The sequence below is a fragment of the Delphinus delphis genome, chromosome 2 (genome assembly GCF_949987515.2).
Source record: "Delphinus delphis chromosome 2, mDelDel1.2, whole genome shotgun sequence".
Classification (NCBI taxonomy): Eukaryota; Metazoa; Chordata; class Mammalia; order Artiodactyla; family Delphinidae; genus Delphinus; species Delphinus delphis.
This window is the reverse complement of record NC_082684.1, coordinates 76,174,628-76,192,711: the sequence shown is the minus strand read 5'-3', so window position 1 is coordinate 76,192,711 and position 18,084 is coordinate 76,174,628. Positions and strand designations below refer to the sequence as shown.

The 18,084-nt window shown below is 37.9% G+C and overlaps 1 protein-coding gene across 1 annotated transcript in view; it reads left to right on the top strand.

The window, feature by feature from the left end:
• The window catches only part of LOC132419618 (X-linked retinitis pigmentosa GTPase regulator-interacting protein 1-like), a 47,101-nt gene that overhangs the window by 6,010 nt on the left and 23,007 nt on the right, over window positions 1-18,084 (top strand). Inside the window, exons 6-11 of the mRNA XM_060003513.1 lie at window positions 59-210; window positions 664-1,006; window positions 2,296-2,480; window positions 2,784-2,984; window positions 3,520-3,658; window positions 16,354-16,451. Coding sequence (XP_059859496.1) covers window positions 59-210; window positions 664-1,006; window positions 2,296-2,480; window positions 2,784-2,984; window positions 3,520-3,658; window positions 16,354-16,451 — 1,118 coding nt within the window. The remainder of the gene's footprint in view (window positions 1-58; window positions 211-663; window positions 1,007-2,295; window positions 2,481-2,783; window positions 2,985-3,519; window positions 3,659-16,353; window positions 16,452-18,084) is intronic.

Sequence of the window (18,084 nt, the reverse complement as noted above, 5' to 3'; positions counted from 1 at the left end):
CTTGATCCTCGCTACACCATCTGTATCCTCCATGCCTTTCATACTTTCTGCTACCCAGGAGCTGGTGGAGAAGTCTTTGGGGTGCTAGAGTACTGGATGAGGCTGCACTACCCCATAAGATCCAGCCTACAAGCATACAATAAGCGAAAGAAAGCCCAGGCATACCTGTCAGCCAATGTGCTTGGAGCCTGGGAGGCCCAGGAGGATGAGGTGAGAAAAAGGATGTGCCCATGCATCTCAAAGGAGACTCAGCCAAGCAGCTCATGAGAACAGCTTAGTATTGCCCTCAATAAGCACTTGTTGAATGTGAATGAAAGAGAAAAACTGTCACACCACAACTAGTCCAGATACTTCCCTTGGTCAAGCTTGAGTTTGAAATGAAATCATGCCCTTGGAGCTAGCTACCTCTCCCTGCTGTGAACAAAATGCCTTCTCTGTTCCAATCTCTAAGATGAGGCCTGAGTGCCAGCATCTCCCTCAGATAATTATCTGCCAGAGTCAATTTGCAGGCAGGTGAAAGTCATTGATTAGGCTTCTCTGTGACCCAGTCAGGAGTCAGCAGTTCTTTAGGTCATAGCTCTTCCTCATTAAGGGTGCTGGGCTTCACCTGCACGACTCTCTCAGCCTGCCTTTTTCCTCAATCCAAGACCAACATCTTTTCAGCCCAGATCGGAGACCAGGAAGCATCAGAATGAGCTGCGGGTGGAAGTCGTCCGATGCTGCGGCCTCCAGAGTCGATGGCTGGGAGCCCAACCCAGTCCATACGCCATGTATCGCTTCTTTACCTTTTCTGACCACGACACTGCCGTCATTCCAGCCAGTAACAATCCCTACTTCAGAGACGAGGCTCGATTCCCAGTGCTTGTGACTTCTGACCTGGATCAGTATCTGAGGCAGGAGGCCCTGTCTGTGTACGTTTTTGATGATGAAGACTCAGAGCCTGGCTCGTACCTTGGCCGCGTCCAAGTGCCCTTGCTTCCTCTTGCACAAAACAAATCCATTAAAGGTAGGAGTTCAAGGTTATTACCTCTTTATGCTCTCTGCCCAGTGTTGTCTCCCTGTCCTAATTCAACTTTTCTTTTATTACTTGCTTGGAACAGTTTCTCTTAAAACCTGCTGAAAGGATTTGAGAATATTGTCAAGAGTGAGAGAGTAGAAGACTTATAAGCCTCACTAATCATATAGAAACATTGGCTTCTTTTCAGCAACAGAAGCAAGATTCCCAAGGAGGTAGACCCACCCATCTGAAGCCCATACCTCTGTGTCTGAACCAACATTTTCCATCTCTATAGTGCTTCCCAGTATTTGTCTTTACTTAAGGCCTACTATTTCCTAGCACATGACTAGATACCAGATTATAAGCTATGTCCTTAACATTTCCCCGTAATTCTCTTGCTCCTTTTAAACATTAGACCCAAATTAGTCTTCCATGCCACATATGACAAATTTCTTGGATTTTTTCCCCCCATATGGAGCTGAACTCCATACTACCTTATCATATGTTCATAGCCAGAGTTGTAAGGTACACCAAAGCAGGGTCATCTCTCTGGTTGCAGTCCTGGGAGGGTGAGGCAGCAATGTCCGTGCTCTCATTAGGAAGTGTGAATGGGTGTAGCCAGTATCAACCATGTTTAACAAGCTTTTGGATGTTCCAGGAAGTGTGTGAGGCCTCCCTCCTCCCAATACCACAAGTGCTAAAAAAAAAAAAAAAAAGAAAGAAAGAAAAAGAAAAAGGCTGACACTTCTGCTCACAACTCGTCCTTTGCCAAAGAGAGGCAATGTGAGCCGTCTGTTAAATTAATCAGTGTTACAAATCAGAAGTCTGGCATTTGGAAAAAGCCATTTTGCTTAAGTTTTCTTTGCTTTTGTTATTTTAAAAATACGGACCACTTGGGTGTAGATAATGGTTTTCTTAGTATGCCTAAGGCATAGCCACCATTTGGTAATAGTAATAAGAATGTGCTCTTGTTTATTGGCTGGGTGACTGACGACAAGCAAGCTATACCTCTCTGTATATCTTTTGACTATCCCTTCCTGAACCTGGAGATGCCCATTTTCCCCTATAAATATTCTAAGTGAATATTGGAAGTAAATATTGTGAGTGAACAGAAATATTCACTGATATTTTATGTTACTCCTGAATGTATTGTCATCATGATTACTTGGTGGATGTGAATTAATTACAAACAAAATATGGTGAAATTCAACCTGGGGAGGTAATAGATAAGGTGCTATTAAATGCTCACTTGCCTATTTCATGTGATTGAATCTTATTAATGTCTGTGTGTCTCTCAGGTGATTTTAACCTCACGGACCCTGGGGGGAAACCCAATGGATTTGTTCAGGTGCAGCTGGATTGGAAGTCTTGCTATCTACCCCCGGAGAGTTTCCCAAAACCAAAAGCTCCGAGTGAGGAGAAGGACACCAAGGACAGTTTAGATACCTCAATTGAAGAGGAAGAAGCTTCCTTTCCTCCCCAGGTAGCAAATCTCCACCAATCCTGTGGAGCAAATTTGATTTGAGGAAGACAGTATTAAAATTGGGGTAAAAGAAATTCCTTCTGTGAATGTCATGTGTTCTGCAAATTTAATCTGCATCATTCATAATGCCATGAGGCTATGGATGGAGCAAAATCCTGGGTTTTATTGTGGGGAGGGAAGAGACGGCATCTCTCAGCTTTACGGCAGGAGAGAAATGAAGTCTGATGCTAGCTCATAAATCCCTTTCTTGAGTATCAAGGCTGTTAAACTATCACCTTGTAAGGCTCTGATCCTTCTCTTTAGGACCAGATGGTATCTATTGAGATTCCCATTGAAGCTGGCCAGTATCAAGCTAAGCAAAAACCTCCTCAGGTGGGAGAAAGAAAGGAAGGGGAACACCAGGTTCCAGGTTACTCAAGAAAACAAGGCAAAAGAACAGGCATTCAAGGAAAGAACAGAATGGAGTATCTTAGTCCTAACATCTTAAGTGGAAATACACTACAGGTAAGGCCTTAGAAACCCTGAAGAACTAAAATATGGGTTGTAGTGTCCCAAAATATATTATTCTCAGAGGTAGAAGCAGAAGTAGGCACACAAGCAATATTCATGGCTTTTTGTGGCGAGCATGTGTTTCCACAAACGTAAATAGGTTAATAAACCTCTGGACTGTTCATTTCAATGTAATTTAATTCAACAGACTGTGGACTCTATAATTTATGCTTAGAACTTTAGGACAAGAGTCCTAACCAGGCTACTTCAACTGTAATCAAAATAAAGAACAGGTATTTATTGAACACATACTATGTACTTGATACTGCCTTTTCTTCATAGGAAACTGGATTAAAGTTACTATGTAGCCTAAAATATATATACACACATATATATGAGATTATAAATATATATTATATGACTATAATTATATATAATTCATTATTATTTATATTGTATCAATTACATCAATTATATATTATGCAATATTAATTATATTAAATTATTATAATTACACAATATACTTATATATAGTTATTTGAATCTGAAGCAGGTGAACTACACTGAATGGAAATTCTCAGGGCTTAAGATCTCCACAGATGATGGTTTAAAAAATCAGCAAAAGGAAGAGGAAATGACATCATCCCTTTCAGCACGGATACTAAAGGAAGCCCTACATCCTGTGAATGGTATTGTCTTTTTAAAACCTGATTTTCCTATGTAATCACTGGATTATTTTATCAAGCTGGTTATTTACTTTCTTCTTTCATCTTTCATTGCTAAACTTTTAATGAAAAATTAGTACTGGAGATCCTAGGCTCGGTTTGATGTTACAAGTGTGCTGGTTAGGCCAACCAAGCTGTAATTCTGAAAGAAAGTAGCTGTCTATGTATTTAAAGCTAGCTAGCTAGCCACTTTAGCTAGCAAGCATAAAATGTTAATTCACTTCAGGGTCTCGTGACTTACGGTTACGAAGAAATAAGAGGAAGAGGGTGATTGGCTCATTTGTGATTTGAATCCAAATTTCTTTTAAAATAAGGCAAAGCTTTTGGGTTACAATGAAAAGAAGGTTATGATTTCAGGTTATAATAATGGCAAACTAGGTAATTCAGACCAACTTTCCCATTGATAACAACTGAAAAGCTAAAGTGAATATATTTCTTAAAAGCGTTAAAGTGCCAATAATTAGGGAGGGAGGAATCTCCTAGCCGAGATCGGAGAGATGATTGGAGCTCAGAGAGGTCAGCTGGAATTACTTCAACCTGGGGACATTGCTGGTCTGGAGGAAGCAGTGGAGAGACAGAACCATGCTTTCGGTGGTCTTTTGGGGTGGAGAAATGGGAATACAGTCTGAATCTCGTTTCTGCCCAGCATAGGCAGGTGTCTGCCCAGAGCAGAATTTCCCTCTCTGGTCTGGCACCCTGATGGCAGCACTATTCTGAGCCTCTTATCCTCTGAGAGGCAGAACTGTGCTTTGAGCACTTTCAGGCTAGAGAGACAAGAGCTGACCTGAAGCCCACTAGGACTCCAGACATTGGAGTTATCAGCCACAACCTGCATTAACAACTGTGTTTATTACCTTCATGAAGATGAAAGCTGAACTTTAAAATTTTAGCAAGGAACTGGGGCTTTGAAAATTGATACTATACATTTTTAAAAACATTTTGTTTTAAAATAATTTCAAAATTGTATAAGAGCTACACGAATAAGACAAAAAATTTCACATAAAACCTTCATTCAAATTCATCAACTTTTAATACTTTTCCACGTTTTGATTTATCATTTTTTTCCTGAAGCAGTTGAGAATAATTTGCAAATATCATTCCCCCTTACAGCTGTATATTTCAGTTAGGAAAACGATATTATATAACGACAGTACAACTATCAAGTTTGCAAACGTAACATGGATAGGTTATTACCCAATGTCCAGTCCATTTTTCAGATTTTGTCAATTGTCTCAGTAATGTTCATTATAGCAGGCTTGCCTCACCCCCTTTATCTAATCTGGGATCATACATTGCATTCAGTCATGTCCCCTTAGTTTCCTTTAATCTGGAACAGTCCCTTATCTTTTCTTTGTTTTTCATGATATTGACATTTTTGAAGAGTATAGATGAGCTGTTCTGTAGAGAGTGCCTCAGTTTGGATTTGTTTGATGTTTGTTTGTTGTTAGATTCAGGTTATGAATTTTTTACAGGAATACCACAGAAGTGATACTGTATCCTTTTTCACATTAGGAGGTACGTGATGTCAGTTTGTGCCATTATTGGTGATGTTAACTTTGATCACTTGGCTAAGAAAGCATCTGCCACATTTTCTATCAAAAAGTTATCATTTTTCCCTTTGTAGTTGTTAAGTAATCTATGAGAAAATATTTTGAGTCCATATAAATATCTTATTCTTCCTCAGATTTCACCTAATAATTTTGGCATCCATTTATGTTTATGTGTGGATTTTTTTTGCCTGAATCAATTACAAAATGTTTGCAAAATACATTGCAAACTTGAAAATGAATCAATAGAAATGATAGAACTGCTAAATACAGAAATTTATGAGGGAAATAGACGGGTTAAAAGCAGATTAGACACAACTAAAATGAGAAAAATGGAAAATATCCAGAATAAAGCACAGAGAGATGGCAAGATGGAAAATGCTAAAGAGGAGAAAAGAGAGCAAATGAGGCGGTCTAAGCTACACTTAATTAAATCTAGTAGAAGATAAAGAAGGGGGACTCAGGCAATATTGAAAGTGATAATGACTTAGAGTTTTCCAGAACTAAATAAAAGGTATTAATATTCAATGAAATGAAAAGCAAGATAAGTAAAAATGAATCAAAATCTAGATATATCAGAGTAAAATTGCAGAAAATAAAATCAAAGTGAAAATACCAAAAGTATCCATTTAAAAGAAAGACAGTCATGGGTGCATCAGTAAGATGGACAATGACATACCAAGAGTGACAATGGTAGTCAGAAACCAGTGGCAAGATAATTTCAGTGTGCTAAAAGAAAATAACTAAGTACCAATCAAGAATTCTCTACACAACAAAAAGATCCTTCAGAATTAAAACACAATAGACATTTAAAGACAAATCAAAATGGAGAGTTTGCTCCAAAGCTACATTTTAAAGAAAACTTACAGTTTTTTCTTTAGGCTGAAGGAAAATTATCCCAGAAGGAAAGACAAAGATGCAACTAGGAATGAAAAGCAAAGAATATAGGTTAATTTTAAATGACTGTGTAAAGCAAAAATATTAGCTTGTGGGTTTAAAATATATTCATAATTTAAATAAATAATCTAATGGTTTCATTGGTGACCTCCAAAAAGATATGTTCATATCCTAAACCTAAGAACCTGTAAATGTTACTTATTTGAAAAAAGCCTTTGCAGGTGTAATTAAAGATCTTGAGATGCGATTATCTTGGATTATCTGAGTAGACTCTAAATCCAATGAAAGTGTTCTTATTAGAGACACAGGCAGATGAGGAGGAAGCAACATGACCATATAGTCAGAGATTGGAGTGATGTGGCCACAAGCCGAGGAATGCCTGAAGCTCCCAGAAGCTGGAAAAGACAAGGAAAAAGAAAAAAGACAGATTGTCTTCTGGAGCCTTTGGAGTGAGCACGGATTTGATTGTGGATGCCTAGCTTCCAGACCTGTGAGAGAATGAATTTCTGGTTGTTTTTTTCTTTTTTTAATGAAAGCTTTTACCTTTAATTCTTTTCAAATACTTAAGATACAGACATTCCATCCATAACAAGGTTAAGTGACTTGTACATGTACATGTTTTATGTAAGACAGAAGCACAACCAAGGCTAACATCTGACCCAGTAACTAACATCACTGAGAGAGCTCATATGAAGTTCACCAAAACCTTGAAGACCTATTACTTTTTTGTAGAATGAATGACCCTACAGAAAAGAGAAAAGAGATAAAAAGGATAAAATGAGGTGGTCCTATATTCAATAAAATGTAGGAGAAGACAAAAAAGGGGACAGAGGCAATATTTAAAGTGATATATATATAATTCATATCTTCATTCAAAAAATGAAGTCATGAAAAAGAGGTCTGTTTTTTCTGGGACCTCAACTGTCACTCTCAATAGTCAGTTGTGGGTTGCTTTCTTCGTTTTGTTTCGGCAGATTCTGGATTTGAACATCAGATCCATCTATCTTTAATTTGAGTGTCCAGATCGGGGCAATTTTTATAGGTTTACAACATAGTGACTCACAATAGTAAAAGGTTATACTCAATTTAGTTATTATAAAATATGACTGTGTTCCCTGTGATGTAAAATATATTCTTGTAGCTTATTTATTTTATACATAGTAGTTGGTACCTCTGAATCCTCTACCTCTACCTTGCCCCTCCCCACTTTCCACTCCCAACTGGTAACCACTAGCTTGTTCTATATATCTGCAAGTCTGTTTCTTTTCTGTTATATTCACTAGTTTGTTTTATTTTTTAATTCCACATATGTGATATCATATAGTATGTCTTTTTCTAACTTATTTAACTTAGCATAATACCCTCCAAGTCCACCCATGTTGTTACAAATGGCAAAATTTCATTCTTTTTTACGGCTGAGTCATATTCCATTGTATATATATCTTCTTTATCCATTCATCTGTTGATGGACACTTTCTTCCATATCTTGGCAGTTGTAAATAATGCTGCTATGAATATTGGGGTGCGTGTATCTTTAGAATTAGTGTTTTATGGTGGGGTTTTTTTGGATATATATGCAGGAGTGGAATAGTTGAGTCATATGGTAGTCCTATTTTTAGTCTTTTAAGAAACCTCCATACTGTTTTCCACATTGGCTGCACCAGTTTACATTCCCACTGACAATGTGCGAGGGTTCCCATTTCTCCACATCCTCGCCAACATTTATGATTTGTGTTCCTTTTGATGATAACCCTTCTGACAGGCGTGAGGTGATATCTCATGTTTTTTAAAATTGAAGTATAGTTGGTTTACAATACTGTGTTAGTTTCAGGTGTATAGCAAAGTGAGTCACTTACATATATACTTTTTCAGATTATTTTCTGTTACAGGTTATTACAAGATATTGTATATAGTTCCCTGTGCTATATAGTAAATCCTTGTTGCTTATCTATTTGATGTATAGTATATAGTTTGTATCTGTTAATCCCATACTCCTAATTTCCCTCCCCTATTGCCTTTTATCTTTGGTAAACTTAACTTTGTTTTCTATGTCTGTGAGTTGTTTCTCTTTTGTATATAGATTCACTTGTATTATTTTTTAGATTCCACATATAAGTGATATCATATATTATTTGTCTTTCTCTGTCAGACTTATTTCACTTAATATGATATTCTCTAGGTCCATCCATGTTGCTGCAAATGGCAATATTTCATTTCTTTCTGTGGCTGAGCAATATTCCATTGTGTGTGTGTGTATAAATGACACATTTTCTTTATCCATTCATCAGTTGACGGGTACTTGGGTTGTTTCCATGTCTTGGCTATTGGAAATAGTGCTGCTATGAACATTGGGGTGCATGTCTTTTAAAATTAGAGTTTACATCTTTTCAGTATATATGCCCAGGAGTGAGATTGCTGCATCATATAGTAGCTCTATTTTTAGTTTCTTAAGGAACTTCATACTGTTCTCCACAGTGGTTTTACCAATTTACATTCCCACTAATAGTGTAGGAGGGTTCCACTTTCACCACACCCTCTCCAGCATTTATTATTAGTAGAATTTTTAATGATAGCCATTCTGACCACTGTGAGGTGATACCTCAGTGTGGTTTTGATTTGCATTTCTCTAATAATTAGTGATGTTGAGCATCTTTTCATGTGCCTGTTGGCCATCTGTATGTCTTCTTTGGAGAAATGTCTACTTAGGTCTTTTGCCCATTAAAAAAAAAAAGTTTATTTATTTATTTTGGCTGCGCTGGGTCTTAGTTGCGGCACGCAGGATCTCTAGTTGTGGCATGCGGACTTCTTAGTGTGGCATGCAGACTCTTAGTTGAGGCATACATGCGGGATCTAGTTCACTGACCAGGGATCAAACCCGGTCTAACCCTGGTCGGGGAACCAGGGATTGACTGGGTTCCGCTTGCATTGGGAGCACAGAGTCTCACCCACTGGACCACCAGGGAAGTCCCTTCTGCCCATTTTTTGATTGTGTTGTTTGGTTTTTTGATATTGAATTCTATGAGCTGTTTCTGTATTTTGGATATTAATTCCTTATCCATCACATCATTTTGTAAATATTTTCTCCCATTCAGTAGGTTGTCTTTTCATTTTGCTGATTGTTTCCTTTGCTATGCAAAATCTTTTAAGTTTGATTAGATCTCATTTGTATCTTTTTGCTTATATTTCTTTTGCCTTGGGAGACTGATCTAAAAAAAGTATTGCTTTGATTTATGTCAGAGGATGTTTTACCTAAGTTCTCTTCTAGGAGTTTTATAGTGTCATGTCTTAAATGTAGGTCTTTAAACCATTTTGAGTTTATTTTTGTGTATGATATGAGGGAGTGTTCTAATTTCATTGATATATGTGTAGCTGTCCAGCTTTCCCAACACCACTTGTTGAAGAGACTGTCTTTTCTCCATTGTATATTCTTGCCTCCTTTGTCATAGATTAATTGACTGTAGTTGTGTGGGTTTATTTTTGAGCTCTCTATTATGTTCCATTGGTCTATATGTCTGTTTCTGTGCCAGTACCACACTGTTTTGATTACTGTAGTTTTGTAGTATTGTCTGAAGTGTGGAAGGGTTCTGCCTCCAGCTTTGTTCTTTTTCCAGAGGATTGCTTTGGCAATTCTCAGTATTTTGAGGTTTTATATAAATTTTAGGATTATTTGTTCTAGTTCTGTCAAAAATGTCATGGGTATATTGGTAAGGATTACATTAAATCTGTAGATTGCTTTGGGTAGTATGGCCATTTCAACAATATTAATTCTTCCAATCCAAGATCGTGGAATATCTTTCCATTTCTTGAATCATCTTCAGTATCCTTTACTAGTGTTTTATAGTTTTCAGCATATAGATATTTAACCTCCTTGGTTAAGTTTATTCCTAGGTATTTTATTTTTTTAACATGATTTTAAACAGGATTTTTTTTTTTACTTTCTCTTTCTGATATCTCATTGTTAGTGTAAAGAAATGCTACAGATTTCTGTATATTAATCTTATATCCTGCTACCTTGCTGAATTCATTTATTAGCTCTAATAGTTTTTGTGTGGAGACCTTAGGGTTCTCTGTATAGAGTATTATGTCATCTGCAAATAGTGACAGTTTTAACTCGTCCCTTCTAAATTGGATACCTTTTATTTCTTTTTCTTGTCTAATTGCTGTGGCTAGGACTTCTATTACTATGTTGAATAGAAGTGGTGAGAGTGGGCATCCCTGTCTTGTTCCTGAACTTAGCAGGAAGGCTTTCAGCTTTTCACTGTTGAATATTATGTTGGCTATGGGTTTGTCATAAATGGCTTTTATTATGTTGAGATATGGTCCCTCCATATCCACTTTGGTGAGAGTTTTTACCATGAATGAATATTGAATTTTATCAAATGCTTTTTCTTCACCTATCGAGATAATCATGTGGTTTTTGTCTTTATTTTTGTTAATGTGGTGTATCACATTGGTTGATTTGTGTATTTTGACCCATCCTTGTGGCCCTAGGATGAATCCAACTTGATCATGATGTATGATCCTTTTAATGTGTTGTTGGATTCTGTTTGCTAGTATTTTGTTGATTTTTGCATCTATATTCATCAAAGATATTGGCCTGTAATTTTCCTTTTTTGTAGCATCTTTGTCTGGTTTTGGCATCAGGATGATGGTGACTTCTTAGAAAGAAGTTGGGAGTGTTCCCTCCTCTTCAATTATTTGGATAGTTTGAGAAGGATAGGTGTAAGTTCTTTTTATGTTTGGTAGAATTCCCCAGTGACGCCATCCAGTCCTGGACTTTCGTTTGCAGGGAGTTTTAAAAATTATTATTACAGATTCTATTTCACTTCTACTGTTCAGTCTGTTCAAGTTATCTGTTTGTTCTTGACTCAGTTTTGTCAGGCTGTATGTTTCTAGAAACTTGTCCTTTTCTTCTAGGTGTCCAGTTTGTTGGCATATAACTGTTCATAGTCGTCTCTTATGATTTTTTGTATTTCTGCAGTATCAGTTGTTATTTCTCCTTATTCATTTCTCATTTTGTTTATTTGGGTCCTCTCCTTTTTCTTCTTGGTGAGGCTGGCTAGAGGTTTCTTGATTTTATCTATCTTTAAAAAAAACAGTTCTTGGTTTTACTGATGTTTTTCTATTGGTTTTTAAATTTCTATTTTACTTGTTTTCTCTCTGATCTTTATTATTTCCTTCCCTCTACTGACTTTGGCTTTTGTTTTTTCTTTTTATTCTAATTCTTTTAGGTGGTAGGTTAGGTTGTTTATTTGAAATGTTTCTTGTCCTTGAGGAAGGTCTGTATCACTATAAACTTCCCTCTTAGAACTGTTTTTACTGCCTCCTGTAGATTTTGTAAGGTTGTGTTTTCATAGTCTTGATGTTTTCTGTTTTCCTCTTTGATTTCATTGTTGACCCACTGGCTTTTTAGTAGCATGTTGTTTAGTCTCCATGTATTTACTCTTTTCCTGTTTTTCTTTCTGTGGTTGATTTCTAGTTTCATACCCTTGTGGTCAGAAAAGATGCTTGAAATAATTTCTACCTTCTTAAATTTGTTGAGACTTGTTTTGTGACCTAGTATGTGGTCTATCCTAGAGAATGTTTAATGCACACTTGAATAGAATATGTATTCTGGGTTTTTTTCTTTTAGATGTAGTGTCCTGTAGATATCAGTTAAATCAACTGGTCTGTTGTGTCGTGTAGAACTTCTGTTGCTTTCTTGATTTTCTGTCTGGATGGTCTGTCCATTGATGTCAGTGAGGTGTTAACTCTCCTACTATTATTGTACTCATTTCTTCGTTTATCTCTGTTAGTATCTGTTTTATATATTTAGATGCTCCTATATCGGGTGCATATATGATAATGAGTGTCATATCCTCTTCTTGTATTTATCCCTTTATTATTATTATAATGTCCCTCTATGTTTTTCTTTATGGACCTTGTTTCAAAGTCTCTTGTCTGAAGTAAGTATTGCTAACCCCTGTCTTGTTATTTTTATTTGCATGAAATACCTTTTATCATCCGCTCAATTTCAGCCTATGTGTGTTTCACCCTGAAGTAAATCTCTTGTAGACAGCATATTGTAGGTTCTTGTTTTTCTTATCCAGTCTGCCACTGTATGTCTTTTGATTGGAGCATGTAGTCCATTGATATTTATAGTAATTACTGATAGATATGTATTTATTGCTATTTAAAACCTTGCTTTCCAGTGGATTTTGCAGTTCTTTATTTATTTCTTCTTATTTTTGTTTTTTATTTTGTAGTTTGGTGGTTTTCTTTTGTATTATGCTTGAGTTCTTTTCTTTTTATTTTTGTGTGAATCTATTGTATGTTTTAGGTTTGTGGTCACCCTGGTTTTCTAGTATGTTGACCCATAACTACATCTATTTGTTTTAAACTGATAGTCAAAGAAGTCCAAATACATTCTGAAAGATCTACATTTTTATACTCCCCTCTCCCACATTTTGTGATTCTGATGCCCTATTTTACATCTTCATGTTTATCCTTTTGCTGTTATTTAGAGTTACAATCACTTTTACAAAAATTTTTTGATTGTTTTTAGTCTATGTACTGGCTTATTTAAGTGACCTTCAATCCTTTTATATATTTGCCTTTTCTATTGTGATTTTCCCTTTCCTATAGATTCTTTCTTCTTTTCTATTTAGAGAAGACCCTTAAATATTTCTTTAGGGTAGGTCTAGTATTGCTGTATTCTTTAGTTTTTTCTTGTCTGAGAAATTCTTTCTTCCTCCTTCTGTTCTAAATGATAATCTTGCAGGGTAGAGTATCTAAGTTGCAAGTTTTTGCCTTTCAGAATTATGAATATATCATACCACTTCCTTCTGGCCCACAGTTTCTGCAGAGAAATCAGCTGATATCCTTAATGGGGGTTCCCTTGTAACTGACTCTTTGTTTTTCTCTTGCTGGCTTTAGAATCCTCTCTTTATTTTTAATTTTTGCCATTTTAATTATAATATGTCTTGGTCTGGATCTGTTTGGGTTCATCTTGTTTGGGAACCTCTGTGCTTCCCGTACCTGGATATCTGTTTCCTTCTTTAGGTTTGGGAAGTTTTCAGCCAGAATTTCTTCAAATACATTTTTGATCCCCTTCTCTCTCTCTTCTCTGGAACCCCTATTATGTGTAGTTTGGTATGCTTTGAATAATCCCATATATCTCATATGTTGCTTTCATTTGGTTTTTATTTGTCTTTCTATCTGCTGTTCTGATTGGATGATTCCCATTATTCTATCTTCTAGATCACTTATTCCTTCTTCTGCATTATTTAGTCTGCTATTCATTGCTTTTATATTGTTTTTTATGTTGGCAATTGAGTTGTCTTATTTTGATTGGTTCCTCTTTATAGTTTCTAGTTCCTTGTTACAGTGATCTGCATTTCTATTAATAATCTTTCCTAATTCCTTTAGCATGATTATTACCTCCTTTTTGAACTCAGGGTCTAGTAGACTGGTGAGGTCTGTTTCATTATTTGTTCTTTCATGGGATTTTTCTTGTTCTTTTAATTGGGAGTAGTTCCTCTTCTTTTTCATTTTACCTAACTTTCTCTGTTTCTATGAATTTAGGAGAAACAGTTATCTACTGTGGTCTTGAAGGGGTACTTTTATGTGGGAGCATCTGTGTGTAGACTGTGTGAGTCCAGTATTTTTGTTGTGAGGACTGGTTTTTGCATGGATGCTAGCCACACCTTTCCTCAGAGTGTGTTGGCCGTTATCCTTTTAATAGGGGGTGGGATTTGTGTTGTGGTGTCCAGAGCCTCCCCTGGATCTGGGGTGGGGCATCCTCTTTTTTCTATGGCTGTAACAGCCCTGTCAGGGGTAGGGTCCACTCCTCAGTTGTTGGAGTAGAAGCCTTGAGGGTCGTATTCGATAAGGTCCGTTGCCCTTGAGTGTGTGCCCTGCCCCAAAGGAGGTGACCACCGAAGCATGTAAAGCCCATGCGGTCACAGCAAACCTATGTCCCACTGGTGCAGGCATCCATGATTCTGACCAGAATCAACCCAAGGTCACAACCCTTTCTCTGTTGCATTTGTACCAGACTTAGTGCTAGGCCATGGTGTGGAGTGGGCTGGTGCTGGGGGCCAAGGCACTGTGGCTGCAGGAATCAAGGTGGTTGTGCTGCCACCTGCAACCTGGGCTGCCTCTGTAGCAGGCCTCTCCCAGGGCCTATCTGCCCCAGAGCCGGCTCTAAGCTTCTGTGTGGGGTGAATGAAGCTGGAGCACTACTGCCAAGAAACAACTGCTGCCTACTCCTCCCCAGGGGCTCTCCACCTGAGACATTCGTTTCTGTGGCACCACCCAGTGTGCATGCCAACAAAGTCCACTATGGCCAGACCCCCCCCATCACTGTGCTGATAATCACCTCCAAGGTTCTGCCTGGACCACACCCAAGGCCCTCTGGTCTGTCCCCGCACAGCTAGACCAAGTCCTCTCCCAGGGTCCATCCATCTGAGATTCAGCACCCAGCTGCTGCATGTACTAGCAGCCCTCCCAGCACACGATTTGGTCAGGGAAGTGTGACAAGGCAGCAGCCATCAGCCCTGGTCTTTCTCCACCCTGATTGCTAGCAAGCCAGCATAAGCACAGTCCTTGCAAACAGAGTCTAAGCCCCTCCAGCCCTCTGTCTGTCCCAGTAGACCTCTCAGCAGGCAAGAAGCCTCCCCAGGGCCAGGGCCAGCCCGTGTGGACATTCCCTCCATCACAGATCACTCCCAGGGGCACCAGTCCCATCCTGACGCCTTTCTTTTTTTTTCCCCCCTATCCTACCTGGTTACATGGAGATCTTTCTTGAAGCTTTAGTTCTATAAGAGATCTTCTGGCAGTTTCCTGTTGCTTTTCTGTGAAAATTGTTTCATATTTAGATGTATTTTCTTTCTTTTTTAAAAAATTAATTTATTTATTTATTTTTGGCTGTGTTGAGTCTTCATTGCTGCACACGGGCTTTCTCTAGTTGTGGTAAGCGGGGGCTACTCTTTGTTGCAGTGCGTGGGCTTCTTATTGTGGTGGCTTCTCTTGCTGTGGAGCACAGGCTCTAGGCACGCAGGCTTCAGGAGTTGTGGCACACGGGCTCAGTAGTGGTATATGTATACAATGGAATATCACTCAGCCATAAAAAAGGATGAAATAATGCCATTTGCAACAACATGGGTGGACCTAGAGATTATCATACTAAGTGAAGTAAGGCAGACAAAGACAAATATCATATTATATCTCTTATATAAGCGATATACTAAAAAAGTATACAAATGAACTTACAAAACAGAAACAAACTCACAGACTTAGAAAACAAATTTATGGTTACCAAAGGGGAAAGGTGCAGGGTGGATAAATTAGGAGTTTGGGATTAACATATACACACTACTACATATAAAATAGGTAATCAATAAAGACCTACTGTAGAGCACAGGGAACTCTACTCAATACTCTATAATAACCTATATGGGAAAAGGATCTGAAAAAGATCCTTTTTATGTATATGTATACATAAATCACTTTGCTGTGCACCTGAAACTAACACAACATTGTAAATCAATTATAATATAAAATAAAAATCTAAAAATAAATATATATATAAACATAAAAATACCTATCTTAAAAAAAGTATTAGGGGGCTTCCCTGGTGGTGCAGTGGTTGAGAGTTCGCCTGCTGATGTAGGGGACACGGGTTCATGCCCTGGTCCGGGAGGATCCTACATGCCTCGGAGCGGCTGGGCCCGTGGGCCATGGCCGCTGGGCCTGCGCGTCCGGAGCCTGTGCTCCACAACGGGAGAGGCCACAACAGTGAGAGGCCTGCGTACTGCAAAAAAAAAAAAAAAAAGTATTAGGAGTATCAAGATCACATTGTACAAAAGAGAGCATGTGGGATGAGAGATATTGTTTGACGCTGTCTTTGTAAAATACAGTTTGCTACACCCTGATTGCACTGTTTTTCCTTGGCTTGGTAATTTTCTCCATCCCCTAAAAGGACAAAACTTTCTTTCTACCTCCCTACCTTCTTTCCTTCCCTTTCTTTTTTCAGAAGTGAACCCTGTGTGTTTGGCAAGCTTCTGAATAAGTGAAACTTTAAAAAAGAAGGTTTGTTTCTAGTGATTACAGCCAAAATCTAGGTACTCAGAACTAGTAACTAAACAGAAGATTGAAGATGTAGGTACTGGGTCTTTTCTGGGCTAGACAGGGTACTCCAAAACAGTTCTGTAACTCTAGTCTCTTCTCTGGCAGATAAAGAATCCTGTGAACAAGCTTCTGAAGTCAGTGAAGCACAAACTACAGATAGTGATGAGATAGTAACACCTGTATCTCAGAAATGTCCTAAGGCAGTAAGTATACTGGGGTAATCATTGTGCGTCAGCCAAAATTGTAAGTAATGACAGTGTGCTTAATGGCCATGTGTGTGACGTTCAAATCCAGTTTTATTTAATGAACCAGATAGGAAATTCAAGTTATTTAGATTTGTGTTGCAAGTGAATGGAAGTCACTACAGGCAGATGAAAGGATCATTTTCTTGATTTGGTATAAATAAGGACTGACTTCAACTCTTCTCTCTCCCATTTGGATCCCTTGCCTGCCTCCTTCATTGTATATGGTGATTCACCCCAGCCTAAGTGATGCCCCTTTCTTTAAATCTACCTAAAGAGAGCAGGTTTACTTTGGGAGGTGGAGGCTGGAAGGATTCTGTGGGAGGGCTCAAAGAGATCATTCAGTTTCTGAAGGTTTTTACTCAACCTTTAATTACAATTATTTATTAAACATTTCGACCTCAGATCTGTTTTGGAACTAAATGAGGATACACACACACACACACACACACACACACACACACACACACACAAATCTATGAATAAATATCCACAGATATATTCACAGTCATTGTATTGGAATACTGTGGGGTTTTAAATGAGGTAGAAAACGATCACTTTCAAGCTGCTAGAATGCTCCCTGGTACATTTGTAGGCACTCAATAAATATTTGTTGAATGAGTGGCTGAATGAAAGATTAAAATCTAACTGAGGATTATGAGCTTAATTAGAAACAGTAAAGAAAAGGGTTTATTTTCTGAACTTTTATCTGTTATATCTTTTTTAGACATTTTGTAATTAATATCTTGAGAAATGTTTGTAAGACAGATCAGAGCCATAGAATTAGAACTAGACAGTAACACCTTAGAGATCATAAAGGTGAAGAAAACCAAGTGATATGTCTAGCATTGTAGCAGTAGTTACTGAAAGAACTGGAACTTGAGTTAAGGTTTCTAAACCGTGCACATCTCAGATCAACCCAAAAAGCAGTCAGCTGGTCAGCAAATTTTGGAACTACAAGTCAGACAGATGACGTTAAAAATATTACCCTAAATTAAAGGCTCTTAAATAAGATCTTCTGTTAGAAAACTTTCGTGTACCTAAAAATGTTGCTGGATAAACTAAATATGAAAACTGATCCCACTTAGTAAAAATTAGTGTTGTTATCAAATTAAACTTACAACACAGACACACGTATACTTGATAGCAGAAAAGCTTTATCAAAAGTCCAGACTCTTGTTCAACTTGTCCAAAAGAATTTGGGCAAGGAACACAGAATACAAAGGAGAAAAAAACACGCAGGCTGAGGAGCAAAGAGAACAAAGAAGCAGGGGAATTTCCTGGCAGTCCGGTGGTAGGACTTGGCGCTTTCACTGCCGTGGCCGGATTCAATCTCTGGTCAGGGAACTAAGATGGCGCAAGCTGTGTGCCACGGCCAAAATAAATAAATAAAATTTTTTTTAAAAAAAAAAAGCAGTTTATTGAGGCTGAAGTGAACGTTACACACTCAAAGAAGAGTGCAGGCATCCTCACAAGTGTGGAGCATACCACAAGGTTTTTTGATCCCCTTTTTATCTTATTTTCTTAGCCCTTTGAATGGGCGGGGTCTTTTTGATTAGGGGTGGAATATTCATTGAGAGGACGGTTGAGGTGT